Source organism: Poecilia reticulata, chromosome 9 (assembly GCF_904066995.2).
Source record: "Poecilia reticulata chromosome 9, P_reticulata-male-v2, whole genome shotgun sequence".
Taxonomy (NCBI): Eukaryota; Metazoa; Chordata; class Actinopteri; order Cyprinodontiformes; family Poeciliidae; genus Poecilia; species Poecilia reticulata.
The window spans coordinates 22,693,652-22,711,542 of NC_088838.1; the positions used below are offsets into that span (position 1 = coordinate 22,693,652).

The window sequence follows — 17,891 nt, forward strand, 5'->3', positions numbered from 1 at the left end:
AACTGGATTTTTTCCTCTTGTTTCCTGAAGATGTTTAGGACACATGAGTAAGCTTAGCTTAACATTTTGATCATTGTAGCTAAATAATCCAAAAGGGTTTCTGATGATACCATGTGAATTGTGAGATGTGATTTGTTGTAAATACACCTGGAGAGAGAAGTCAAGGCTGCAGAATGGTACTTCTCCATGTGTGTAGAACTGCCACACACCTGTCACACTCAAAGTTAGAACCTCCCCAAAATCTACCAAAATCCCTCCATTCAGTTTTCCGTTATTATGCTTGTACTGTACAGTCAACGAGCCAGATACTTTTCTTCCTAAGATGATTCCAACATCTGGTTCGGGATTTGAGGAACGCAAGGAAGCCTTACCCAGTGTTATGGGTATGCATGTGTGTGGTAACCCATGCGTCACTGAGAAGAGTCCACAGGAAGCAATATTAGGTTTTTGGGAATCAGAGTTAGGACCTGAAAAAAATATCACAAGAGATACAAATGTAATGGTAATAATTTGGTTTTATTGGCCTCCCTCATTATATTTCAGATAGATAGGGTTAGGGGTTATGCAATAAAATAAAAAATCAGCCTTGAGGTTGCTTGGCGAGTTCCAACTTTCCGAGTCAGAATTTAAGTATTACCAAACCTTCTCACTGCTTTTCTGATTTGGAACTTGGGAAATTCAACTTTTGAATGTAAAGATAGTATACAGTAACTCTCACCTACTCTTACATGGGTTTTATGTCACCATATTTTTGAAGATTTTTGATTACTCCTGTTGCTTCTGCACATTTTCATCTCCCTTTTTCCTTCCACTCAACCTTCCATTAATGCATCCGGATCAAGCAACCTGTGAGCAATCAGTCTGTGCAGCCATGTGCATCTGTTCAATGCCCTCCCTATGGAGGGCGTAACTCTATGACATTTGATGATATTCCAAATTACAGAGTTGCACCTGTAGATCACAGCACAAAAAGTACATGTCGGCTCAGTTTAAAAGTTTATAGTGATCAAGTTCAGTCCTCACAGAGCTCGCAGCGTTTTTGATAGGACAATAATCTTCATTTTCAAGGTTTGCTAAAGTCTGGTTAACGGGCCCTATTAGTATTCCCGTCCCACGGGTGCGCAGTGTTGCCAACCACAGAGCCACGTCAGGCCTGTAGCAAGTGCTCATCTTCGTTCTGCCTCTCCAAGGTTAGAGATAGGCCCGCCCGACTGGCAGGAAGCACTCAAAGAAGAAGAAGAAGAAGAAGAAGAAAAAAAAGACACTCGGAGCCGGACTGGAACTCCGACGCCAGGGATCAGTTTCATATTTTCTCCTACACAGAAGCTCAAAGTGTAGGCTGCGACTTCTATTCTCAGCGCACGCAGACGGCGTTATTTGGTCCGCATAGAACAGAAGAAAAAAATATTTTTTAATCGCCCGGTGCTTGATGGAAACGCGCAATCATAAAAAATGGTTGCATTTGGAGACCATCCGTGAATGCGATCTGACATCTGTGCGTCAGAAAGGACGCTTCTGCAAACTGGACTCCTAGCCGGGTGTGAAGAGTCCTCGTTATACACCTTTATAGCGGCGCGGGAGTGAAGGTGACTTGAGCCCCGACGCAGTCAAGGCAATGCGGAGAGGAGCCACAGGCGCTCATCCTCTACTTTTCCTGCGCCCTTAGGCTCGTCTGGGATTTTCCCCCCCCCCTCCCTCCCTTACAATAAATAAAGGTAGCGACAAAGAGCAATAAGAATAAATCGAGCTTCAGTTGTCGAAGGTGAACTGAGTCTATAAGGAGAGAATAAGGTGACTAAGGTAAAGGGTGCATGGTGGTGAGGTAGAAGGGGAACAGCGGTGGAGGAGTTTTTAATCATTAGAAATATTTGTGGCTCGAGTCGGACAGAATCGTTCCGTTTTGGGGCTGTTTTAATCGTGGATGTGTATGCATGAGTTCTGCATCGAATGGGCGCAAAAACCGCCCCAGATCCGCCGGGAACATCTTCCAGATCGGCAAGCCTCCGTGCCGAGACCCGCAGCGGAGGGAGAGCACCGAGAGTACCCGCAAAGCCCAGCGCGCCGTGGCCGACTGCAGAATGGTAGGTCTGCGGCACGTCAGTGTCTGAGAGCCGCCTCTGATTTCAAAAAAAAAAAAAAAAAAAAGAAGAGTGCCAAGATTTCTTTTGCTGTTTGACAATTGAATATCCTGCGCATCTAGCACGCAAAAATGAGTGACTTTGCCCAGGTCTGCCTAAAAATAGCCGTATGCATTTACACTTAAGCCAAACAGAACACCTCGGCGTGCAGACGGACTGTGTGATTTGCATTTAGAGTGTGGAAAAGAGATAGGTGCTTATGATTTGGAGCTGATTTGATGAGAATTTTAAAGAAATGATTGAATTACATGAACATATGAGCAGATGTTCATAATCATGGCACATCTGCCTTGTGTTTTAACAGAAATGATCAAGCCTTTGCCATACATCACCGATCGTCATGCAGTCTTCTCGTTTTCAGGCAGGATGTACAACACGAGCAAAAATACCTGTGCCCCAATACGCTCACCAATCTTATTTATTCAGGCAACCAAATTAAATAAAACACGAGTTCACCCCCCAAAAATATATATTATATATGGGTTCACTCACTCTTGTCTATATAGGCTGTTCTAATGGCGATGCTTCACAAATCTTCAGTCACGTTTTCCTGACTTTGTAACTGCAGATGTACAAGTCTGCACATTTTTTTCGTTTGCATACTGCAGCTCCCCTTGCTGGGTTTAGTTGCTCTTCGTTTTCCACCGCTGCTCGCGTTTAACATCTCAGACTTTTCTGCTGCAGTAACAGGACAGGAGCACAAGTTTTCTCAAGGAGGTGCTGGTCCATGAGTCAGTTTTGCTGCCCCACTCCCACAATGTTATAGTGTTGATGCAGATTTCAGATTAATAGTAACGAACACATTACCTTCAAGGTTTATACTATCCAAACAACACAGTTTTTTTCTGAAATAACCTCTTGTTGAAAGGTTTTTTTTTTTTAAATCACAATATAATTTCCTAGCATGTCTGCACCCATATACAAAAAAGCGACCAAAATCTTGTAGTAACTATGCCAGACCTGAATGCAGTGCTGTAACATGGTCATGAAAATAGATGTTTATAAAAAACAAGGAGCAGAGGAGCATTTGCTTATAGGTGCTGTTGTTTTACATCTGTACTTGGGGTGGAGCGTATGGCTAAATGTGGGGTCACAATGTCATATTTTTCAAATTGTTGCATATTGGAATAAAAATCCACCAATGCAAATCACGCAAACTTAAGCTTGCTTTTTAAAACTTCTTTTGGAAATTTATAAAATAACCGTCCATCCATCGCATCGTCTATCCATTTTAGGGTTGGAGATGCGAGGTGGCTGCCTGTAATTGGGAGGATGCAGCAAAGGTCCCCAATCCTGTTTTAGGGGTTTCCCTGCTACTGCACACCTAGCTTAAACAAATTGTTGATTAACAGGCTTCTGTAACAATTGCAGGCATACAAAAAAAGTAATTTGAGTCAGCTGTGCTGGAGTGGAGAGGCATTTAAAACATGCTGACAGTGGGCCCTGAGGACCAGGGTTGAGGTTCACTGGCATACATCACGAATAGGACAATGCAGAGATCAACTTAGCAAACAACTATGCACTCTTTCCTTTAATTCCTTCATAAAACGATTTGCCTGTCTGGATGGAGGGGTTTTGTGGTATGGGAAGTGTCCCCCCTGGCACCACCTTAGTGTGTTAGGAGATCACAGTCAAGGAAATATTTTTTGTCACCATTCTGATGTGCTGCTGTTTAATGTGTCACTTGACGCTCAGATTAATTTTCGTGATCCTTTTTGTCTCAATTTAACTCAGATCGTCCAAGAATTCAACACACTTGTGGCTTTGTACCGTGAACTGGTCATCTCCATCGGTGAAATCACTGTTGACTGTCCTACTTTGCGGGCCGACATGCTGAAGACCCGAACCAAAGGCTGCGAAATGGCCAGGGCAGCACACCAGAGTCTCTCCTTGATTTCAGGGTGAGTTTTCTGTCCATGGTGCTGAAAACGATCACGACGCGCCACACTGTCAGAATTTGGAAAGTGGTTTACTTTTTTTTCTTCAAAACAAACCCCTTGTTTGCACAAGCGTCAAGATTGTTGGCCGGCTTGTTTCGTTTACCTCAGCCTCTGTAACAGAGACAGGATAAGGCATAACTGAACTAAGCAGCTGCTTTTGGGTCCCTCTGGCCTGTAGATGTGCTAGACATCTCACACTGACTACAGATATGAAAACATCAAATTTATTGTCATGTTTTCTAAAAACTAAACACACATATAAAAGCAGTTTAAAAATTTTAGGATAAAAATTTCAGAAGACAGGTAGAGCCTGTAGTTGCCAGCTGAAGATAAATTCTGTTTCTAGTTTGCAAACTGTATTTTTAAAACTGCACTACCTTAATGTACATAAGAGAAGGAGCTTCTTTATTTTACACACTATGGCTGTCTCTGTTTTCCATGCAAAAGTGTTTCTCAAATTGTTAATCACCCATTCATGTGAGCCAGGTGTGCAGCAACAAAAACATCCAAAACATGCAGGACTGAGGATCAGGGTTGGGGACTTCTACTTTAGACCACAATAACAGTAAGATGAAAAATAATTGCAGTTTAAAAAAAAAACAGACTGTAATTATTTCATTGATTGATTTATGAGGGGCTGTAAACATCCAATTAAGCATAACAATAAATGAATGTTTAAAAAGGCAACACAAAAAAACAAAATGTTTAAAAGGTTTGTGCTTAATAGCCTATCTGAGTAAATGCATCTTTAATTAGCTTTTGAAAAGCCCTGGTTCAGCAGTAGCACAAAAATCAAAAAAGAAAGTTAATTTCTGGTCATGGGTGCCACCATCCCATAGTGTAAGCTCAGTCCTTGGGACATCCAACAAAAGATGTCCGAATGACCTGAAGGATATGCCACTCAAACAAACTCTTAAAAGTCCAGTTAAATAAGGTCTGAGGCCATTAATAGATAAAAAAATAAATGAATAAAAATCTAACTTTAATATCAGTTGTAAAACTAATACAAGGCCTGTGTAAAGAATAAAAAAGAGTAATAATATACACGTGTTGGGACGTCTTAGCTAAAAGATGGGTGGCAAACAAAAACATTTTGTTATAAAGTTAATTTTCCTCCCGACTTAATATTAAACCACAAAATTTAAGGCTGTTGACACACAAATAATCAAGCTTGTAAAAACTAAAACAAAAATGTATTGCTCCTGTGTTGGGATGATGGGCTTTAGTGGAAACGAAGCCCTGACTTAAATTCTGGTCAGGACCCAGGACAATCTTGAGCCGCCTCTGCTCTATAAACATGCAAGCAGTAGCCCACTCCATTAAACATACTGAGTTTGAGGGATAAACAAAACATGAGATCAGCTTTTAAAAATCATCTGTAATTTGCAAGCGGAAGAGCTTTTCCAGGAAACGATCACCACACCACGCTGTAACCGATCACTTCCATTTAGCTGTGGCTAATGCACAAAGTGGAGTGGCAGTGGGATGCTTCGCTCGATGAATATTTGAGAAGATATTATCAATGGTGTAAATCCAATGATTTTTTTTTTCGCCCCATGCTTTTAATACATTTTATGCTTAGTTCTGTCTTAATTTTATTGGCTGTTTCTTTGTTCTGTGATTTCTCTAAGGAATGGCTTTGCTTATTTTCCTCGCTCCTAAGTGGTCATTATAATACAATACTTTGGTATCTTTTTTTTTTCTAAAATTATCATGGATGCAGTATAGGAAACATCCATGCTAAGTGGTTACAGTTTAAATTAGTTTCCTCTTTGTTGGCTCAGAGTACATTTTTATTATACATGTACACTTTAAAACAAATCTGGAGAAATAGTCGCAACAGAAAGCTGAAAAGACCTAGTTTGACGAGAGGTTCCCTTCAATACTTGTGCCAGTGGATGAGGGGGATTTTAAGATCCTCTGAGGGGTAAGATGCCAGCTGCCTTGGCACCATCAAACTTACTTAAACAACAATTGGAAAGATTGCAGCCAGTAGTGGGTGAGAGGAGAGGATGTCTGTAGTTCAATGTCGTTGCCAATGCCCATTGAATGCTGGAAAGACCCCAGTATTAAGTTTATTGTTCTAATACAGCCCATATCCTTGCCTGCCTGTGATTGGCAGACTATTAGGTCTGTAAAATCCCTTAATGAGCTTGCACTATAATTAGCATTTTACTAGAGAAATATAAATTTAGCTTGTTTGATTCTTAGATCATTACATTTCTCATCTTTCAATATTTCTAAAACCTTTCATTAACGGGTTTGGTGCTTTAGCTTTACGAATGCTGACATATTTAGCCATTGATTGTTACTAATCTTGGTTTAATATCACCTTTTTTGGAGGCTATACTTACTGCTTTATGTTACAGAATACCATAGAGTTCCCATAAACATATTGATCCAAGACCTTTAAAATGGCATAACTGTCGGCTGTAGCCAATAATGTTCTTTTGCTTTCACTATTTGCCATTTCAGGCCAGAGGACGGGGAAATCCACCCTGAGATCTGCAGGCTTTTCATCCAGCTGCAGTGCTGTCTGGAGATGTACATCACAGAGATGCTGAAATCTGTCTGCCTGCTGGGATCCCTGCAGCTCCATAGAAAAGGTTAATGCACATAGACTGCATGGCGGTTTATGGGTAACATAAAATCAAGTTTAAAGAAAAAAAAAAAACTTGAAATGATTAACCATAAAGCATGAAGCAAATATATTATTTAGTATTTCAGAATGAATGGCTGTGTGCAGATCAGAGGATTTTGTAGCTTTATTTATGTTTGTACCAATTACCACCTTTAGCTTATGTTACATTAACTTAACTGAAGGTTTAGTTAGTTAACCTTTAACTTAGCCAGAAGTTAATAGAAGCTAAAGGTGATAAATGATAAGGGATCAGATTGCAGACTTTTGTTCATCGGCTTTCTCATTTTCAGATTTTTTACATTTTGGATATTAAATAAATTGTATCAAACTTATTGTCTTTGTGCTTTAGGTAAAGATTCATGTTGTCCTCCTGGAATCGACAGTAAGACTGAAGATTCTGACATCCCCATCCTGGAGGACACCTCTTCTTCACCCACTGATTGTCCTCAGCTCTGCTGGCTAGTGGCCACTGATATAGAAAACATTGAAAAGTAGGTTGAAAAATGTTTTCTGAGAACAACCTGAATGTTTTATGCTTTTTTACTCAGGTCTTCAGAGCTCTCCTAACATTTAGACACTAAAAGTAAAGAAATAATGCTCGAAAACATATACAAAGCAGCCCTGTGATCATTTTTGCTTAACTATTTAGTTTAAATGTGAATGAGAAACAGGTTTTCAAAGACATTATATAAAGTTGTTTTGTGGGAGACCTGTTTTACACAAGGAGCAAGCTGATAAAGTCTACCCTATGAAAAGTCTCATCGAAAAAATATATTAACTACTATTATAAATACTTCTTTTCAGTATTTATAATACTGCAAAGAAGTGGTTCATGCTCACTGGATCTTTTTTCAGAACTATCTCTAAAATCTTTGTCCAGTTATAGTCATAGAGAAATCAGCAGATGTTTTTATGGATGTTGAATATTCATTTTAACAATGTAGTCAAATCCACAGCTGATGAAGATACACAATAAAAACTGAAGAAAATCTTTTATTTAAAATGTTCAGTAAAATTGACTAAAATTGCAATTTCTGCCAACAAATTTTTAGTAGGTGTTCAAAACCTCAACTTGATGTGAATGAAGGAAACTGAAGAAAACTGGAGGCTATTTTAAGTTGGGTTGGGTCTCGAGAATTGAACAAAACATGAGTGTGGCTTCACTTTAATAAAAGAGCTGTCCAGTCTGGCCCATTCAGCATTTGCAGCCAAAATATATTGTACAAAGGAGAGAGAACGACCATAATGAGATAACGGAGACATGGTTTGGAATAATAGAGTGGTCTGTCTTTGAGGTACTGCATCAAACTTCCTTTGCTGCTGCTTCCTCCTCCGGCTTTGACTATCCAGCCTATAGCACAGGACTGCCTGACTCCATTCACAGTTTTGGACTCTGTGTTTTGAAGTTGTTTTTTTTTTGTTTGTTTGATTTTCTGCACCATCAGCAGGAGCTCAGTAACCTGCAGCATCAGAGACATATGTGTAAAAGTTCACCCCGGTGAAAAGAATTCAAAACATTTACTGTATTTTCAAGTACATGTGTGTGATATTTATAGAGTTGGAAGTAGTTCAAGGAAATAATTCCTAGTGAAGTTTATGAAAAGTAAAAATTGAGAAGTTGAGACTATTTTAACCAAACAAATGGTTATATGTAGCTCCTTTGAACCATGTTGACTTTTTTTACTCTGTCTCTAAACAGAATCGGAATTGAGAATAGTTTGGAACTGGAATCATAATTGGAACCAGAATCGTTCAAATTCAAACGCCGCTCAAACTCAATTTTAAGTTCCACATTTCAGTTACTCAAACTTTTGTATTTTTACAGGGACATGAGAGATATGAAGAATCTTCTAAGTAAACTCAGGGAGACAATGCCTTTACCACTGAAGAACCAAGGTAAGGGAAAGAGTACGCCTCATTTAAGGCATATGGACACCAAGTTTTATTCAGTAGAAAAGAAAAAGAAAAATGCTATCCATTTAATCTTGAAAAGTCCCAATATGTAAAGAAAGTTGGGATTTCCTTACCTACATTGTATACAAATGGTACATATGTATGCTATATACAAAACTGTATGGTGTGTAAATATATATTTACAGTATATATTGCATACAAAAATATGCCAAATACAACCATGGTATAGTTTGTGTGACTATATACCAGAGCATATCCATGATGCTGTGGGCTGCCTCACGAAATCCATGTCCTTAATTCTCAGTCATCTCAGTTCCCAGACATAAAGCCTGTAGTGAACCTACACAGTAAGTTTCAGAAAATAAAGCATAAGAGACGACTCAGGATTCATCACAATCTACAAAATATAACATTTCCACTTCAAGATTATGTAACTGTAATGAGATTTTTAACTTGTTTTTTTTTTTGAAGTTATAATACCTAGACATTTATGATCACTTCGACTATCTCCCATAAACTAATTAGTCTAGGTAACAATTAAATGTGTTTATGTTCATTTATTTTGCCTTTGTTTTTTCTCCAGATGACAGCAGCTTGCTGAACCTGACTCCCTACCCTCTTGTCCGACAGAGGAAAAGGCGTTTCTTTGGGCTCTGTTGTCTGGTAACCAGCTAAAGTCCCCACCTTCTAACATAGGAGGCGACAACAAAGACACCATCACCCACTGTCTGTCACCACTCGTGTCTCCCACCGATCTACTACTGCCACTTTCAAATGTATTCTCTTTTTTTTAAAGGCTGCCCATTTTATAATTTTATTTTGTAATACAAAGGAGAATTGTAACTGCAATGTAATAAAAATAAATCACCATAATCATATATTTTAAGATATTTTGCAGAAGCCTTTTTTCTTTTCTTTTTTTTAGTAAATAAATCAGCTGCTTGTCTAATTTGAAAAAAAAAGAAAAAAAAAAGAATGTGAGCTTACATGAAACAATGTCATTGTTTGATTAATACCACAGTCCCGAATGAGTGAAGTAAGGATTCATGTTTCAAAAAAAGGGAATTTAAATGTCTGTGTTGTCAGAAATAATGTGATATGACTAAAAGCGATTTGAAGAATTAAAGGCCACACTCCCGGAGATGGTGGGTCGCCTTTGTCGAATATTAGATGACAGGTTTGTGCAGAAAAGTTGTTGTGTATTACAGTCTCTGTTTTCTGTTCCTTGCTGTTTTTGTTCTTACTGTACTTAATTTAGTCTTCCATAAACCAAGAACCTGTACTCAACTTAAACTATCCAGCTTCAAAATGGAATATATGAGACATTATTCAAAGAAAAACTTCTTTGCACACAATATCTATCTATAAAGACGTTAGACTTGTACATACACATACTCTTTACGCAAGGCTCTTAATTATTTTCAAAGCTGGAGGTGGTTAGCATAGAGAAGCTGTGTTGGGGTAGTAAATGAGGGAGGATCTTGTACTAACTGAGGTATAATGGAAAAGGAGAATGTGATAATAAAAGCTGTAATAGGTCATTTTACATTGTTAATAAAACTTTGTTATTGAAACCACTTAAATGGTGTGTCACACTTGTCTTACAAGTAATACATCAAAGTGTCCATAGGGTGGAGACAGAGAAACAAAATTGAAAGGGGTTTATTGTGAACACAAATACATGGACAGAATATATGTATCATATGTCATTTTGCTACAAAAGTAACTGCACATTTCTGTTGATATATACATAATGGCATCTGACTGATTAGATGCTGTCATGACCCTTAGGGTATTTTTTTATGTAATTGTGTTACTGGAAAATTCCTTTGTTTTGTTATGCATACTTATTTGCATTGTTTTAGTTTTTCTATCTGGACTTATTTTGCTCAGGTTCCTTGTTCACAGATGACATGCATCAGCGATCTGGAGAAAGCCAAGTAAATAATGCAGATAAGCTGAAGGCTGGACTTCCTTAATACTTTAACAGTGCCACAGACTGATGAAGTCCTCACAATGTTGCCTTGATGCAGTAGTTTTTACAGAAGAAGCCCAGACTAATTATTAAGTGCCTATGCTATGTGTATAGACACACTTTATTTTTATTTTCCTGAGAAAATTAATTTGACGCTTTAATTATATATGAGAGGGCAGAACTCTTGTTCTCTGACAAAGAAACCTCACTGAACCACATGTTCTAATTTATTGAATACGACTCCATATGTACATCATTTTTATGCGAGTCTGACTCAAGCAGGTACTGACACACATGGGCTCACAGCATGAGACGGCAGCGAGCCAGTGGAAGAAATAGACCGCCAGCAGGAGTGTGTTCTGCCAGCAGGGAGCTTCTACACTGTCAGATACAGTGAGCAAATCTCTTAAAATATATTTCAGTTTTAAATCCCAACAGTGGAGTTTACATGATAATTTTAAGGAACATTTTTACATTTTCTTTTCTCAGGTAAAGAATTAAAATTTCATATGACAGTCAGCTGTGTTTACAGAACATGCAGATCAAAATGCAATGTTGCCACTACATTCAGAGTAGCTGCTTGAGACCGTTTAATGCATTCTGATCAGGAGTCTTTAAAAGTGTCAATTAGTGAGGAATAAACCATACACAAAAAACGCTTCACGACAGGGAATTGAAAGCACTTTAAACAATGTAAGTTAAATATTTTATTGAACAAAACAAAAAAGGAAATAGAACAAAATAAAGAAGAAATAAGAAGATACAGTTGTCAGTTTTCCCTCTGACCCTTTAAGCTTTTGCAATGTTTCTAAACATGCTACATGCAGTATCTTGGTATATCTAAAAGGCATTTATGTGGGTTGAAACATGAGGAAAAGAAACACGTGATGCAACAGTCACTTAACCACTGATGTGTAATATTTAAACAGAAACATCTGGGCTTCTGCTTAGGCTGCTGCCCACATGAACTGATCCCAGATTAAGTACACAGTGCATTGATTGATCCAACATGTGGATCATCCATCCATCCATTCAGTTACAGTGAGCAGTTATAGTGATACATGGATGGATGTTCAGGAGCAATTTCATGCATTTGCCTTGTTGAAACGATTGGAAGTTAATAAATTTTATTTCTGAGCCAACCCTTCCACAGTATGAAACTGTGATCAAATGCCGCTGAAGCACAAGGCAGATAAACAATAGCATGAGTGGGAGGTATTAGGAAGCACATGGCTGGATACTGACAACCGTCACCTTCTCCCCTTTGCATCGTCGAAGTCCTGCTTCACACTCGCTCATGGTTTGTGGTGCAACCGTTGCATCCTCACCAACACGAATGCACACGCTTTCTCCTGGACTCAAGCAGTCTGCAGAGTCTTTACAGCGACACTGATTGGTTTGGGCTGACAAAATAGTGTGAGAATAGAAAGGGATGATTGATGAAAACCTAAAAATACCAGAGATGATTTTCAATTGTTTGTGATCTTCTATGTTCTCACCGTCACAGTTTTCCCACATGTGACATCTGGTGCAGTCTGTGGTGCTGAGCTGTGGCCACTTGCAGTTGCTGTCGTCTGCTATCTCAAGGTTTTTCCCAATACATTTGATTGCCTGAATCTTGCACACAGTCAAGAGAACAAACTGTCCGTCTAATGGACTTATGGCACACAACTCCAGCGAAGAACTGACAAAAATAAAATGAAGAAAAATAATATACATCAAATTAAGCCAGCTAGCAAGCAAAATGCTAGATGATCACAGTGGTGGTTAGATCAGCAAATATACCTGCACTCAGGAGGCATTCTGCACACACATTTTCCTCTAAATGACTTCTGCCATTGTTTGCATTGTGCTGGGGAAGCAGTGGGCTTCTGGCTTCTTTCAGCTGTGGGATACATTTTTTCCCCCCATTAACAGTAAAGAACAAAAATAAGTAAAAAGCACTACTATACTTTAAATTGTAGTAAAGTATCACGTCTCAGCAATCTACCATCGTTTTGAATACGGTGCCAATAATAGGTATTCACCCTATTGGCTGTTTTGGCTGTCTTGATATGAGTTTTCTTTAACGGTGGCTTTTTCATCACATAAAGCCCATAAAGCTTTGACTGGTGAAGAACCTGGACAACAGTTGCATGCACAGATGAGATAAAATTAAACAATACCTTGGATGCATCTGGTTTGAGCTGGGTCTGGAGAAAAATTCAAACTGGAATCACAAGTAGCCGTAGTTTCACCATCTAATGAATGACCCTGTGGACAGGACAAGCTAACGGAGTCTCCCAGATGATAAGCCTCCTGTAGAGGAGATGCTACGACATCCTCAGCAAGTGGAGGAAGCTTACACACTGAAACTAGGAGGGGAAAAACAAACATACAACCATTAGTTAACTATGATACTGTACTTCACATTTATTACAAATATAGCTACCTGCGCAGAGCCCAGGGTTTGCAGACCAGGTTTGATCAGCATTGCATTGGAGGATGCTGATACCAACAAGATAAAATCCGGCGGTGCAGCTATATTCCACTCTGTTACCCACATAGTAGTTGTCCTTGGGATCCTGTGCAATGTGATTGGAGAACTCTGGTTATAAGCTTACTTAGTTAATCCATGTTGGAGCAATTAACAGAAGCTGTCCGGCAAAGACTCCAGTTGGGCCAAAATGTTTGTTTCAATCAACAAAATGTAAAAAGGGAGACAGCACCTGCAGAGGATTACAGATTAAATTTTTCTGAACTGTAATGCAATAGTTTTCAAGCCTACACATGACATTGGTTCAATGACGCATCCAACTTGAACTTAGTAGATTAAGGGTTAGATTCGATGCGGACAGCACTACAAGATTTGCTCGAGTTCCACTTTTCCTTTGCTCCTCGTTGTAAAGTAATTTAGCTTCATCTTTACCAGGATGTAGCCGTTGACTAGATTGGGTGGAGTCACACACTTCTGAAGTTCTGGGAGAGTTTGATCAAAGCACTGAGGCTCCATGGTTCTGTGGAAATGTTAAAATTAAAATCTGCATTCAACAAAATATTGTCTCCCTAAAAGGTTAGCTTATTACAATCATTTAATGAACGTCTAAAAATACATGAATTCATATTGCACATTGTAACTAGTGTTTGCTCTGACTGTAAGTACTGCAGGTCCTCCTGTTCTTCACAGCCAGCGGTCTCAGTTGATTCTCCGATACAGTGATGGCCGCCGTTCTGAGGGGAAGGGTTAGAGCAAGAGCGACTACGCGAACTTCGACCCCCAGAACACAAAGACCAGGCAGACCAACAGGACCAACTACCATGGATCACACCTTCATTTAAAGGGTGCAAGAGAAAAATGAAAGCATTTATAGTATTTCATTTTAGAAGCAATTGTAAAATAGTAAATTAAATTGTATGAAAAGCAAACAGCCACCTGGTTGGCCCTCTGCCTCAACTCCTTGCTCACAAGCCAGCCCTGATGTGCCAGTTTTGCAGATGCATTTGCATTTGTCTCCATCCATGACAGCCAGGCCATTATTTCTGCAGGGCTGGCAGTGGCAGGGATGGCTCTCATACAGGTATTGTTCTATGGCTTTACGGAGGAAGAGTCTCTTAACTCCAGAACACTGAACTTCCTTAACCAGTTCTGAAAGAGGTCGAAGCTGTCAAAACAAAAGAGTTATAGGGTCAAACTAAAGAGAAAAGCCCTTTCTTCAAATAAGGTAGGACATTGTTTCCTTCACCTTTTGCTTTATGACCACAGGGAATGACCTGATTGAGTCAGCCCAATTTGAGTACAATTCCCAGTTCTTGTCTGCATCATCAAGCTGCATTTTCTCTAATGCTGCAATGTGTGTTGGACCTCCACCCTGCACTTCCACTTTTGCATTATTGTCAGATCTGCTGGTACCTGTTTCAAAACACCTTTATGGATAAGAAAAAGGCCATTTCTAGCATATTTAGATTTCTTTATGAGCTGGAAAGATTAACAAAGTCTTACCACTGTGCCATCTGTTTGAACCTCTAGATGTTGTGCAAACCACCCTTGTGATAGGGAAGAACAGAATCCAACGTTTTTTCCTTTCACATTCGTGATTGTCGAAGCTCTCACTCTCTTTAAAACAGACGCAAAGAGAGGGAAATGCAAATTACCTTTGAGGTAATTTAAACTACCTCTAATTTCTTCCAAAAAGTTTATTTTTCATTAATTTACAATTTTTTTCAGTCCAATTCCTGCAAAGGTTCATGACAGACTACTTAACTTCATTTGCTTCAGAAGAACATGGCAAATAAAAATTAAAAGAGGGCTTGAAAAGAAAATTATGCCAAAATAATTGAAGCTATTATAGATCCATAGTGGACGTCATATTCATGTTTTTAAAAAACGTAGCTTGATTCCACATTGCTGTAATGAGTGATCAGACGAAGTGTGATTACTTCAGACCAAAAGTCAATATAAATCAACTTAGTCACCTAAACAAATTGCAAGTGTTTTAACCCTGCCGCAAAATTACCATCAAGCAAAATTTCCATTAACATACTTTTAACTGGTCTCAGAGAAAAATTATAAATGTTTATTAAACTTTTTTTTTTTGTATTTAAAAATCCTTACTGATGCGATTTTCAGTTTCTTCATTGATTGAAACGATGGAGTTCAAGGAGCCCCCCATGCTTCCCTCAGATATGTAGTGTGTTCCAAACCTCTCCAAAATCTTCCTGTAGGCTGAGTAGTCGTAAACAGAGGGGAGCTTGGCCAGGGCCTTCCAAAACTCCTCGGATATTGGAAGGTACTTAGGAGAGTTGCTTTGGAACTGAGCTACCTCTATCTCATTCTTTAACACCACAATCCTTCTAGTCTATAGAGAAGGAAAACATTTAATGAACATCATTTTTAATCATGGGTTTAGTTTAGAGTTTTCAACAATATTTCCTGTTGAAAAGCAAAAATGCGAGTCCAACGTACTTGAGACGTGTCATGTTTATCATGGAAGTCATAATTACGATGTCCACTTGTTGTCCCGGATACTGTCTGTCTGCTGACAATATCTTTTGCATAGTGCCATTGGCTGGTAAACATCTCATCACTGAAATCCTTTTGGACTGTAACCTGAGAAAATAACAGGATTAAAGGTAGAAGGTTTGTACTTGTACAGCATTTATCAAGCACTTCACACTACATTCAGTCATTCATCCACACACTGATTATGGCAAGCTACAGGAGGCAGACAAAGTTGGAATTGAACCAGCAGCAACCCACCAATCGCGGGACAAACTCCTACCACCAATGCCACCATCGTCCCAACCAATGCCCTGATTCTTCTACTAACCAGGAAGTTGTACTGAATCGTGCTGAGGGGAAGCCGATAAATGGTTTTGTGGACATCACTAAAGACAGATCGACACTGGCCCCCAAAGCTCTTAGTGTTGATGACACTTCCTCTGCTCTTTCCAGTTACCACATCAAACCTACAGGGGAAAAATACATACATATATATGCTGATGTTCAAAGACAATTAGTGGGACTGGATTTTATTTAGGAATATTAGTGTAAATGCAACTTAATGTGCATGCATGATACACTTTTTAAAGATTATATTGGTAAATGGTTTTGTAAGTGGTCTCTGTGTTGGTCTATTGCGTAAAATCCTGACGTTTGTGGTTATAAAGTGACAAAATGTCCAAAAGGACAAAGCATGGGAATACATAGGCATGCTGTGCTTTTTCAGATGGTTAAATGCAAATGTGTCTCTGCAAAGGTTTCTCACTGACCCATTCCCAAGTAGCTCTACTTGAGGAGGGGGAACCGTATGTTCACACGCGATGAACTTTTGAACCGGACAGTCCCGCTCATCTAGTCCATCTTCTTCACAGTCCTGATCTCCGTTACACAGCAAAGACTTGCTAATGCACTTCCCTGCAGATCAAAGAAAAAAAACAATATTTAGAGGGTACTGTATTTTGTTTTGTATTTTATTTAAAGTCAAGTTTATTTGCAACCTGATCGACAACGAAATCTGTCTCCGCATCCATCATCCAATGGACAGGCTTGAGTGGTTTCACAGGGTCTGGTCTCAGTGCGGCCCCCATCACAGGGGTTCCCATCAAACTGAGCGTAGACAGCCATGGCTCGGCTTCTTGTCTATGATGCGAAATGACAAAAATCAACTTTATGAGTTGCAACCCTTTGCAGATGGGGGAACCAACTTAGCAAAAGTAGCCTATTTAAAACTTCTCCTAACCTGCAATTTGGTGCAGGGGTCACAAGCTGACCAACTTCCAAAAGGCCCCCACTGGCAGTGAACATGCTGCACACAGAACCTTACAAACATAATTAAAATCTAGTAATTCAGAACACTGAAGGTAAGTGGAAAAAAAAAAACCGGCAACACATCATGTTTGTATTTTTTATCACCATGGATTTGTAGTGAACAGTAGAATAAACTTACACTCTGGCCGAGAGCAGGGTCAGGAGCAGCAGCGAAACTGTTGCACAGAGTTGCACAATATTCTAACAAGAGAATCGTAAAAAAAAAAAAAAAAAATGAAAAGAATGCACATTCTTGTTAAGATCACATTAAAATGCTAAACATCTATGCTTATCAAGAACCGCCATCAAGAACTAAAAATTGTAGTAATACTTGCCTTCATGATGTTCGAAGCTGAGCAAACAGGAGGCATGTGTGAAGGCTTTCACATTGTGCAAGTACATTTAAGGGGAGTGTCACTGCTGGGAAGATGCCCCATGGAATTCAGTTTATTTCATAAGGAAGAGTATGTGGGGGTGGAAGAAAGGGGGAAGGATTGTTTCTGAAGAATGTGCGTGCTTCTTTGGATTTGATGAAAAAAAAATTTGGTGGCTTCTCCAGCCAAAGGGCTTGTGCAAGGATTCCTTCCAAATCCCGAGTTTACTCAGTAACATTATCTCACTACGGAAATCTGGAGTCGTTTAAATGAAGGTCTCTATGTTCTTGCAGGGTCTCTAGAAAACCAGTGTTTATTTTAACTTTCCCCTTTACATACAATAACTTCGAAAAATAAAACATCTGCCTAAAGAAAGATTTGTTTCCTTAGCAGATCCAAATAGTCCATAGGTAATCATCCTAAGTGTTTGATGGGGTTAAATTTTAAAAAGAGTTTTTGACTCTTCAAACTGAGCACCACTTAAACTGAATAACAGCTGAAAAACAGTTTCTTGTCTGTTCCCACTTTAGGGCTACAGTTCTCTACAGGTTTTTGAATTATAAAGTATAATAGCTCTCTAGGATGTTATTCACATGTAATTCAAATTTTTTTTCTCTATTACT

At 39.0% G+C, this 17,891-nt stretch overlaps 2 protein-coding genes across 2 annotated transcripts; one reads left to right on the forward strand and one right to left on the reverse strand.

Moving 5' to 3' along the window:
* The first annotated feature begins 562 nt into the window (after window positions 1–562).
* Window positions 563–10,210, forward strand: rgs7bpa (regulator of G protein signaling 7 binding protein a). Its single transcript, XM_008418335.3, has 6 exons — window positions 563–2,081; window positions 3,873–4,039; window positions 6,554–6,684; window positions 7,069–7,210; window positions 8,545–8,615; window positions 9,217–10,210. Exons 1-6 carry the CDS (start codon window positions 1,932–1,934, stop codon window positions 9,306–9,308), a joined length of 753 nt encoding a protein of 250 aa, XP_008416557.1. The 5' UTR covers window positions 563–1,931; the 3' UTR covers window positions 9,309–10,210.
* A 1,092-nt stretch (window positions 10,211–11,302) lies between these two features.
* On the reverse strand, window positions 11,303–17,349 carry c7a (complement component 7a). The gene is made up of 18 exons (XM_008418334.3): window positions 17,230–17,349; window positions 17,034–17,095; window positions 16,827–16,905; window positions 16,585–16,726; window positions 16,357–16,501; window positions 15,915–16,053; window positions 15,551–15,694; window positions 15,200–15,443; window positions 14,588–14,701; window positions 14,331–14,497; window positions 14,021–14,249; window positions 13,742–13,916; window positions 13,517–13,604; window positions 13,040–13,172; window positions 12,774–12,962; window positions 12,394–12,493; window positions 12,108–12,292; window positions 11,303–12,011 (listed from the first exon to the last, which is right to left on the reverse strand). The coding sequence occupies exons 1-18, from the start codon at window positions 17,263–17,265 to the stop codon at window positions 11,827–11,829; spliced, it is 2,556 nt and encodes an 851-aa protein (XP_008416556.1). The 5' UTR covers window positions 17,266–17,349; the 3' UTR covers window positions 11,303–11,826.
* Between the last annotated feature and the right edge of the window lie 542 nt (window positions 17,350–17,891).